General features: G+C 33.8%; 1 protein-coding gene across 2 annotated transcripts in view; it reads right to left on the bottom strand.

Annotated features, from left to right (window-relative positions):
* LOC106882342 (glycogen [starch] synthase) overlaps positions 1–12,577 on the bottom strand; it is an 81,980-nt gene that overhangs the window by 22,880 nt on the left and 46,523 nt on the right. The window contains exon 15 of one of the 2 annotated variants that reach the window (XM_089360046.1): positions 11,691–11,913. The exons of the other annotated variant lie outside the window; for it this stretch is intronic. Within the exon in view, the coding sequence (XP_089216172.1) occupies positions 11,759–11,913 (155 nt within the window). The 3' untranslated portion in view covers positions 11,691–11,758. Of the gene's footprint in view, positions 1–11,690; positions 11,914–12,577 lie in introns of those variants that run through there. 2 annotated transcript variants of the gene reach the window in all.

Here is a 12,577-nt window from a genome sequence, read left to right on the forward strand (position 1 = left end):
CTATGCTGAGGCCCAAATATTCTCAAGTTTCACTGGTCCCACTCCTGAAATATATGGCCATTATATTGACGACTGTATCGGTGCAACCTCACTCTCCGGCGAACATCTAGACTCCTTTCTCTCTTTTGTCAAATCTTTCCATCCTGCATTATCTCTGATACCTCTGTCTCCTTTCTTGACATTTCGGTCAGCATTCATCACTCCACTCTTACCACCTCATCCACTACAAACACACAGACTCACACTCATACCGCAACTTCTCCTCCTCCCACCCTAAACACACCAAGCTTTCCATCCCCTATTCCCAATTCCTCCGTCTACGCAGGCTCTGTAGTGATGACCATGACTTTGAGACTCAGTCTCAACTCATGGCTCACCATTTCACCCTCCGTGGATATCCCCTCACCACTATCCACACCGCCCTTGCCAGAGCACGTTCCATGGACCGTGTATCTGCTCTCTCCCCCGCACCTGCCCTGCCGTCTCCCACCTCCCTTTTCTGCTCACCTACCTCCTCACCACTCTACCTCTCCAACGCACCATTCTCCGAGCTTTCCTGCGTCTCCAGTCCAACCCCTCCACTTCACACATCTTCCCTAACCAACCCCTCCCCTCCTTCAAATGAGTCCACAACTTACGAGACCTCTTGGTCCACAACTTCTTCTCCAACCCTACCTCCCAACCTGCCTCGTTCCCCTGCTGCCGCACTTGCCCTTACCTCTCCAACACCACATTCCTCACTGGCACCCATCATCGACCCTATCACATCACCAACTCCTTCACTTACACTTCTACCAATATCATCTATTGCATCACCTGCTCTCTCTGCCATTCTCTGTACATCAGACAAATGGGATGCTGCTTGGCTGACCAGTTCACGGAACACCTCCGAGACATCCGCCTTGGCAACGACACCCCGGTCTCACACCATTTCCGCTCTACCAGCCACTCTTTGCAACACCTGTCCGTGTTTGGATTGTCCTTGCACGGGGGCCATCTGGACTCCTGTTTGCACCGTGAACAGGGATTAATCTTCTCTCTTCGCTCCTTTGTGCCACATGGGCTCAATTCTCTTCCCCTCTTCATCTAACCTCCTCTCCTTGCCTCTCTCCCCCTCCCTTCTACTTCTTCCCACCCACCTCTCCTCTCTTGCTCTGACTCCTACTTCTCTTCACCCCTACTCTCTTTCTCTCCTACTCTCTTCTCTCACACCCTCCTTCCCCTTCCCCCTTTATTGTCAACCCTCCTTCATAAGCCCACCCAATCCCTACATATTCCTACCCCACCTTCCCTATCCTTCCCATCCCATCTCTTACACCCATCCCATCTCCCACATACACCACCCTCTGCCTACCCACATACACCACCTCTACCCCCACCCTCATCCTAACCCACACCCCACCCGTGCTTTCCCCACTCCTGCCTTCACCACCTCCCAACACCATCACACCACGCTACACCATACCACACAATACATCACATCACAACACACAGTCCAGCACTGACCAATTCCCATTCCCACATTTTCACACTTACACATGCACACGTCAAGATCACCAGCCCTCTTTCACATGCACATACGTACAATCTTACACGCACGCACACCTTCATTTTGGGATCACTATTACTTTGTTATCTCCCCTTCTATTTAGCTCTCCTGTGTGACCCTTCTGTCCGGCATTCACAATGATAGATCACTGACCACTACACACATTTTTTTTCTCTCCTTGTTTCTTTCTGTGTTCCTGTCTGTGGAAGAGCGTAGGCTCGAAACGTTAAAGACATTTTCAATTCCTGAGCGTTATACTAATACATCTGTTTGTTTTCTACAGCACCTGTCTTCATGTTTTGTTTGTTTTTGTGAATTCTCCCTATACAGCTTTATATATATTCATATATAAATATATTCATATATAAACATATATATATATGTATATATACTCATATATAAATATGCATATATATATATATTCATATATATATATATATGCATATATATATATATATATGCATATATATATATATATATATATATATATATATATATATATATATATATATTTTTTTTTTTTAATAAGTTTCAGCTTAGAGCTGCGGCCATGCTGATACACCACCGTGTTGCTACACTGTTATTACAGGGAGCCTCTTACAATATGTGGCACTTGGTGAAGAATGGAGTTTGATTTAGCAACCCTCATTTGCACCTCCTGCCGCGAGGTAGGTTCATCTGGGACTCTCGATAGGAAGAGGTCCAACTTTGATTTAAAAACTCCTACATCTACTTTGTGCAGATTCCTCAGGCTCTTTGGGAGAATATTAAAAAGCTGTGGGCCCCTGAATCCCAAGCTGTTGCAGTAACTGGTCCTGAAGCGCGATGGCATTGCTGGGATCTTTGGCACTATGCAGTGTCGTCCCGTTCTGGCATTGGTGTAGCTTTCAATGCCAAAATTCGGCACAATTCCACTCATATATAAATATGCATATATATATATATATATATATATATATATATATATATATATATATATATATATAAATATATATGTATATTCATATATATATATATGTGTGTATTTTCATATATAAATAAATATATGTATATATATATATACATATTTAAATATATATATATATACATATATGTATATATATATATATATATATATATATATATATCTATATATATATATATATATATATATATATTTAAATATATATATATATATATATTTAAATATATATATATATACATATATGTATATATATATATATATATATATATATATATATCTATATATATATATATATATATATATATATATATATATATATATCTATATATATATATATATATATATATATATATATGAATATATTTATATATGTATATATATATATATATATATATATATATATATATATATATATATATATGAATATCTATATATTTATATATGAATACATATATATATATATATATGAATATACATATATTTATATATGAATATACATATATATACACATATATATATATAAATATATATACATATGAATTATATATATATATATATATTCAATAAAATATTCCTCTATACACGATCATACAAAACCCTTTTTTTATATTTCTTATTTTTTATTTTTATTTTTATTCACACACACATATATATATTTGTATGTGAATATATACATTTGTATATGAATATATAGAAATATAGTTATGTATGAATATATATATATATTTATATATGAATACATATATATATTTATATATGAATACATATATATGTATAGTTGTATATGAATATATATATAGTTGTATATGAATATATATATATTTATATGAATATATATATATGTATATATATATATATATATATATATATATATATATATATATATATATATATATATATATATATATATGTATATATATATATATATATATATATATATATATATATATATATATATATATATATATATATATATAGCTGTGTATGAATATATATATATATCTATATATGAATATATATATATATATATATATATATATATATATATATATATATATATATATGAATATATATATATATATATATATATATATATAGCTGTGTATGAATATATATATATATATTTATATACGAATATATATATATATATATATATATATATATATATATATATATATGAATATATATGTATATATATATATTTATATATGAATATATATATATATGAATATATATGTATATATATATATATATTTATATATGAATATATATATATATATTTATATTTATATTTATATATGAATATATATATATATGAATATATATGTATATATATATATATATTTATATATGAATATATATATATATATTTATATTTATATTTATATATGAATATATATATATATGAATATATATGTATATATATATATATATTTATATATGAATATATATATATATATTTATATTTATATTTATATATGAATATATATATATATATATATATATATATATACATATATGAATATATATATATATATGTATATATATATATATATATATATATATATATATATATATATATATAAAGTGTAGTATATTGCCACTTAAGTGTGGCTGACCCCTAGGGGTGGATGTTACTGTTGCTTTTAGCCCCAGGAGGACATCTCCTCCAGCTGGCTTATCGACACACGACTGTGTGTCGATAAGCCAGCTGGAGGAGATGTCCTCCTGGGGCTAAAAGCAACAGTAACATCCACCCCTAGGGGTCAGCCACACTTAAGTGGCAATATACTACACTTTATCGTGCAGTTACTGTTAATACTTCATTTAGAGAATTAACATATATATATATATATATATATATATATATATACACAGTGGGGGGAAATAAATATTTGTACATGTCAAAATTCTTTATTTATTTAATTTCTAATGAACATAATGGGATATATCAATACTATATTTGCATACACATACATAAACTAAGAATATGAAAAGAAACTAATAAATTATTGTAACTAATGAATTTATATACAAATATAAATATTTAGGGGTGAAAAAAGTATTCGTACAGAACATAAATAATTGATAATTCTGATTTAATACTTTGTAGCATAACCATTATTCAGTTCCATTTCAACCAATCTCTTGTAGTTCTTAATCAATGACTCACATGTTTCTTTAGGAATTTTTTCCCATTCTTCTTGACAAATTTTCTTCAAATCTGGAAAGCATACTGGGACTCTTGAATGAGTTTTAATTTTCAAATAACGCCACAAATTTTCAATGGGGTTCAAGTCAGGTGACTGGCTTGGCCATTCTAATAATTTTATATTGTGATTGACAATCCATTTTTAGTAGACTTCGCCGTGTGCTTAGGGTCGTTATCCTGTTGTAAAACCCACTCTTTACAAAGCTGGAGCTTTGCTACAGAGCCACACAAATTATTGTTCAAAATATTTTGGTACACCTCTGCATTCATTCTACCATCTATCACATGTAAATTGCCAGTGCCATTTGCAGAGAAACACCCCTACACAATGATGTTGCTACCTCCAACTTTTGTGTTTTTTGGTGAATAGTACACAATGATGTTGCTACCTCCAACTTTTGTGTTTTTTGGTGAATAGGTGATACCATCTTTCCTCCAAACATGACTACGTGAATTTCGTCCAAACAATTCAATTTTCGACTCGTCTGTCCAAAAAACATTTTCCCAGAATGTATCAGATTTATCTTTATGTTCATAAACAAATTTTAAATGGGTATCTCTATGCTTTTAGTCAACAGTGGAATTTTTCTAGGAGAGCATGATTTCAGTTCATTCCTATGAAGTCCATTGCTGATTGTTCATAGTGTAACACTAGTCCCTGAAGCTAACAAATCTTCTTGCAACTCCTTTCTGGTGATCATTGCATTTTTTTCGATACTTCACTTCATTTTTCTTAAAGATCTAGGGGAAATCTTTCGTGGTGCACCGGATCTTATTCTGTTTTCAACAGTTCCTGATTTTTTATATCTTTGAATAAATGAAGATATGTTAGAAAATGGAATACAAAGGGTCTCTGATATTTTCCTGTAACTTTTACCTGCTTTCCACTGTTCAATAATTAAGTTTTTCACTGAATTTGTGAGTTCTTTACTTTTTGCCATTATTACGACACTACTGTTGTCTCAGTGCTGAATGAAGAAGTTAGCGTTTTGACACTTAAAAATGACCACTGATAAGATTATTGGAACAAATGAGAAAGTTCTAGTAAAAAAAAAAATTATTTTAACAGTATTTTGTGGCATAGAAACTCATAAATTTATTCTGTACAAATACATTTTTCACCCCTAAATATTTATAATTGTATATAAATTCATTAGTTACTATAATTTATTAGTTTCTTTTGCATATTCTTAGTTTATGCATGTGTATGCAAATATAGTATTGGTATATCCCATTTATGTTCATTAGAAATTAAATAAATAAAGAATTTTGACATGTCCGAATATTTATTTCCCCCCACTGTATATATATATATATATATATATATATATATATATATTCAACTTTACGATGAAAGTAAACAAACAAAGTTTGTTCTTTTTTAGAAGCGTTGAGATGTATTGTAAGATACAGAAATAAATTTATTTCTCAAACGCGTGATAATGCTATAAATAGCGTGATCAGGAAAAATTATCCATATAATGCAGAAAAATACGTTGCCAGCCAGCTATATGAATATATATATATATATATATGAATATATATATATATATATATATATATATATATATATATATATATATATATATATATATATGTATGAATATATATATGAATATCTATATATCATCATCATCATCATCATCGTTTAACGTCCGCTTTCCATGCTAGCATGGGTTGGACGATTTGACTGAGGACTGGTGAAACCGGATGGCAACACCAGGCTCCAGTCTGATTTGGCAGAGTTTCTACAGCTGGATGCCCTTCCTAACGCCAACCACTCAGAGAGTGTAGTGGGTGCTTTTACGTGTCACCCGCACGAAAACGGCCACGCTCGAAATGGTGTCTTTTATGTGCCACCCGCACAAGCCAGTCCAGGGGCACTGGCAACGATCTCGCTCGAAAATCCTACGGGAGCCAGTCAGGCGGTACTGACAACGGCCACGCTCAAAATGGTGCATCTCATGTGCCACCCGCACAAGAACCAGTCCAGGGGCACTGGCAACGATCTTACTTGGCTTGCCGGGTCTTCTCACGCACAGCACATTTCCAAAGGTCTCGGTCAGTAGTCATCGCCTCGGTGAGGCCCAATGTACGAAGGTCTTGCCTCACCACCTCAGCCCAGGTCTTCCTGGGCCTACCTCTTCCACGGGTTCCCTCAACTGTTAGGGTGTGGCACTTTTTCACGCAGCTATCCTCATCCATTCTCACCACATGTCCATACCTGTATATATATATATATATATATATATATATATATGAATATCTATCTATCTATATATATATATATATATATATATATATATATATATATATATATATATATATGAATATATACAATTATATACAAGGGCAAAAGAAAAAAGATTTCTATGCCAATATGCTGGGAATAGGCTTTGAATCGTCAATCACCACATTACAACATACGCTTAGTATGAATACACATCGTGCTGAAATTAAGGAAGTCAAGCTAACAGAATTAAAAAAAAAAATTACTACCATTCACATCGGGAAAGATGACCACTGAAAGTTGTGGTTCGTGACCGGTTACACGTGTGCTGAGGCTTGCTAAATGATTTTACATTTAGATATAACTTGAGTGCTTATGTGTACCCATGACTCTTGCTTATGCTTTTTTCCATGGGTGCATGTAAGTATTTCATTTATTTCTTATCATTTTCTGTAGTGAAGAGAGAAAGATCCATGGGATTAATCCCGAAATTGATTCAATATAGCAATAACGAATTTAAAAAAAAAAAATTTTGTTCGCTTGCCTTCCTCGATTTTAGCATGATGTGTATTGATAGTGAATGTTTATTGTAATGTGGTGATTGACGATTTAAAGTCTATTCTCAGCATAGTGGCATAGACATCTTTTTTTCTTTTGCCCTTGTTTATAATTGTTTATAATTTGCACCTTTAAAGGTATCCCAATATGCTGGCCACTTTGATGGAATTTTTTGGGGAAAAATTTCATCCTATATTAGAAGTATATGAATGCATACATATATATATATATATCATCATCATCATCATCATCAGCGTTTAACGTCCGCTTTCCATGCTAGCATGGGTTGGATGATTTGACTGAGGACTGGTGAACCAGATGGCTACACCAGGCTCCAATCTGATTTGGCAGAGTTTCTACATCTGAATGCCCTTCCTAACACCAACAACTCTGAGAGTGTAGTGGGTGCTTTTACGTGCCACCGGCATGAAGGCCAGTCAGGTGGTACTGGCAACGGCCACGCTCAAAATGGTGTATTTTACGTGCCACCTGCACAGGAGCCAGTCTAGCGGCACTGGTACAATCTTGCTCAGATGTCTTTACACATGCCACCGGCACAAGTGCCAGGAAGGTGATGCTGGGCACAGGTGCCATCACGATTTCGCTTTCGCTTGCCCCAACAGGTCTTCACAAGCCGAGTTCTGTGTCCTGCATAGGAGCCAGTCCAGCGGCACTGGCAACGATCTCACTCGAATGTCTTTACACGTGCCAGGAAAGCGACGCTGGGCACAGGTGCCATCACGATTTCACTTTCGCTTGCCCCAACAGGTCTTCACAAGCCGAGTTTCGTGTCCAATGAAGGAGACGACGTTGGCATGGGTGCCAGTCGTCGAATTTAGTTCGATTTCGATTCCGATTTCACTTGCCTCAACAGGTCTTCGCAAGTGGAGTTTTGTGTCCAATGAAGGAAGGTACGCATAAGTGGGCTGGCTACACCCCTGGTGGAGGCCTTGGATTTAGGTCTCACTTGGTTTGCCGTGTCTTCTCACGCACAGCATATTTCCAAAGGTCTCGGTCAGAAGTCATCGCCTCAGTGAGGCCCAATGTTCGAAGGTCATGCCTCACCACCTCATCCCAGGTCTTCCTGGGCCTACTTCTTCCACAGGTTCCCTCAACTGTTAAGGAGTGGCACTTTTTCACACAGCTATCGTCATCCATTCTCGCCATATGACCATATCAGCGCAATCGTCTCTCTTGCACACCACAACTGATGCTTCTTAGGTTCAACTTTTCTCTCAAGGTACTTACGCTCTATCTAGTATGCACACTGACATTACACATCCATCGAGCATACGGGCTTCATTCCTTGCGAGCCTACGTATGTCTTCAACAGTCATGGCCCATGTTTCACTGCCATGAAGCATAGCTGTTCGTACACATGTGTCATACTGTCTGCCTTTTACTCTGAGAGAGAGACCCTTTGTCACCTGCAGAGGTAAGAGCTCTCTGAACTTTGCCCAAGCTATTCTTATTCTAGCAGCTACACTTTCAGCGCACCCTCCCCCACTACTAACTTGCTCACCTAGATAGCGGAAGCTATCAACTACGTCTAGTTTTTCTCCCTGGAATGTGGCAGAAGTTGTTTTCTGCACATTCACAGTGTTTATTGCTCCTGAACATCTGCTACATACAAAAACTAACTTCCTAGTTAACCTTCCTTTGATATTGCTGCACCTCTTACATGTCCATAGCTTGCACTTGGTGCATCTTATAGAGTTTCTGCCTACGCCTTTTCTACAGATCAAGCAAGGCCATCTACCTGAAGGGGTTTGTGTTTTGTCTACCTTCCTACTTATTAGGACTTTGGTTTTAGCTAGGTTCACTCTAAGGCCCTTCGATTCTAGTCCTTGCTTCCACACCTGAAACTTCTCCTCTAGTTCGGATAGTGACTCAGCAATAAGTGCAAGGTCATCAGCACAAAGGAGCTCCCAGGGACATCCTGTCTTGAATTCCTCTGTTATCGCTTGGAGGACTATGATAAATAGGAGGGGGCTGAGGACAGAACCTTGGTGGACTCCTGCCTCTACCCGGAATTCTTCACTGTACTCATTTCCAACCCTCACCTTACTAACAGTGTTTCTGTACATGGCTCACACAGCTCTCACGAACCATTCTTCTATCCCTAGTTTCCTCATTGACCACCAGATAAGGGATCAGGGAACCCTGTCAAAGGCTTTCTCCATGTCAACGAAAGCAAGGTTCAGAGGTTTATCCTTGGCTAGGTATTTCTCCTGAAGCTGTCTTACCAGAAATATGGCATCAGTGGTGCTTTTCGCAGGCACGAACCCAAACTGCATCTCATCCAAACTGACTCCCTCCCTAATTAGTTGGGCTATGATCCTCTCCGTGACTTTCATTACCTGATCTAACAACTTGATATCTCTGTAATTATTTGTATCTAAAGCGTCACCTTTACCTTTGTAGCAGTTGACAATGGTGCTGCTACCCCAGTCATTGGGTATGACTCCTTTGTGTATCACCTGGTTAACAATACAGGTGACTAGGCTATAGCCGACACTGCCAGATATTTTGAGCATCTCTGCAGTGATTCCTGATGGGCCGGGGTAGCTTCCCTGTCTTCATACTCTTAATTGCTTTATCTACCATGTACTGTCAACTCGGATAGCTGGTCCCTCTGTTGGGTCGACATTCGGCAGACTCTCTTTCTCCTATTTATTCTCTTTATTGAGCAACCTTTCATAGTGGCGTCTCAAAACCTCTTTCTTTGCAGCCTCATTTAGTGCAAGTGAACCATCATCCATGCGAACACATTTCTCTCCCTCGACATCACGATTCTCTCTCACACACTGTCTTGCAACACGAAATACCTCAAGTCTTTGGTCCTCATGGCGCAGAACATTGGCAAATTTTTTTCTTATCTGCTTCCCCTCTGGCTAAATAAACCGGTCTCCTAGCTTCCCTTCTGGCAATCTGATACAATTCCCTGCTACCACCATTCTTCCAATCCTTCTAAGCTGGTTTCTTTTGTCTAATAGCCCTGTCAACAATATCGTTCCACCACCACGTTATTTTGTGTCGAGAGGGGACTTTGCACCATATATATATATATATATATATATATATATATATATATATATATGAATATATATTTATATATATATATGAATATATATTTATATATATATATGAATATATATATATATATAGGAATATATATATATATATAGGAATATATATATATATATAGGAATATATATATATATATAGATATATATATATGAATACATATATACATATATATATATATCAATATATATATGCATATATATATATCAATATATATATGTGTGTATATGTGTCTGTGTATATATGAATATATAAATATATGTATATATATGCATATATACATATGTATATATATGAATATATATATATATGTATATATATATGCATATATACATATGTATATATATGAATATATATATGTATGTATATGAATATATATGTATATGAATATATATATGTATATAAATATATATATATATATATATATATATACAATATGTATCTATGCTATATATATATAAATACATGTATATTTATATATGTATTTACACTGTATGTATAAATCGTATATATATATAAATACATACATACATATATATATATATATATATATATATATATATATATATATATATATACGTATATATATATATATATATATACGTATATATATATATATATATATATATATATATATATATACATATATATATATACATATATATGTATATATGTATATACATATATATATATGTATATACATATATATATATGTATATACATATATATATATGTATATACATATATATATATGTATATACATATATATATGTATATATATGTATATATATAGTATATATATATATATATATATATATATATATACATATATATAGTATATATAGTATATATATATATATATATATATATATGTATGTATATATATAGTATATATATATATATATAGTATATATATATATATGTATGTATATATATAGTATATATATATAGTATATATAGTATATATATATATATATATATATATATAGTATATATATATATATATACATATATATATATACATACACACACATACTCTATATATATAGATATAAACAAAATCTTTAAAAAAAAACAGAATGACACGCACCTTTTGGATGGAAGTTTCCATATTGTGTGTAGGCGCTTTCGCTGTTTACAGCTTTTGAAGCACACATGTTATGGGGTAATCCGTGTTGAGTGAGTTGTTTTAGAACCGGAGCTGAATATTTCTGGTTTACTTGCAATTTTACCACTCTTATAAATTATTCTTCTTTTGGTTTTCATGGTTGTTTCTTTCTTAGGTACTTCTTTCGTAGTTGTTTCTTTTTTTCCTTTATTTTGAAAAAAGGAAATATTTTGAATTTTCTATCTCCACAAAAAGGTGAGAAGTGTGTTGTAGAAGTATAAATATTCCTTCAGAGAAAAAAATACCCACGAAACTTACTAAATCATGCCATTACCAAGGCATTCTCTTCTTTTGGAGAAGCCCTCACAATGAGGGCAAAAGCAAAAACAAAAGCATAAATATTCCATTCGTAGTCACCCACAATCCTAGAAACCATAATATCTTACTTTTGGCCAAACAATACCTTCCAATTCTACATCAAGTGTCAAATCTCAAAAAAATTAAAGAATCACAAATTATCAACAGCCAAATCTTAAAAGACTGTTAACAAAGGCAAAATTCACATCAGTTGAAGAAATAGCATTAGTAACAAACTGCAGAAGTCTTCATTGCAAGATGTGTGAAATGAATGTGGCAAGGAACAACCAAAATATTCAAGAATAGAAAAGAATTGAAGGTTGATTCAAATATGAGTTGCAAAACAAAAAGTTCACATTTATTGCATGCATGCCCACAATGCAGTGAAAACGATATCAACCAAATAGGATCAAAATGTATACCTTAGGTAAGGATATATAAAAAACAAATCAAAGAGACATTCTTAGAAATGTCCCATATAGTGAACACTCCGACATTTGTGCAAATGAAAA

Source organism: Octopus bimaculoides, chromosome 11 (assembly GCF_046866305.1).
Source record: "Octopus bimaculoides isolate indiv1 chromosome 11, ASM4686630v1, whole genome shotgun sequence".
Lineage (NCBI taxonomy): Eukaryota > Metazoa > Mollusca > Cephalopoda > Octopoda > Octopodidae > Octopus > Octopus bimaculoides.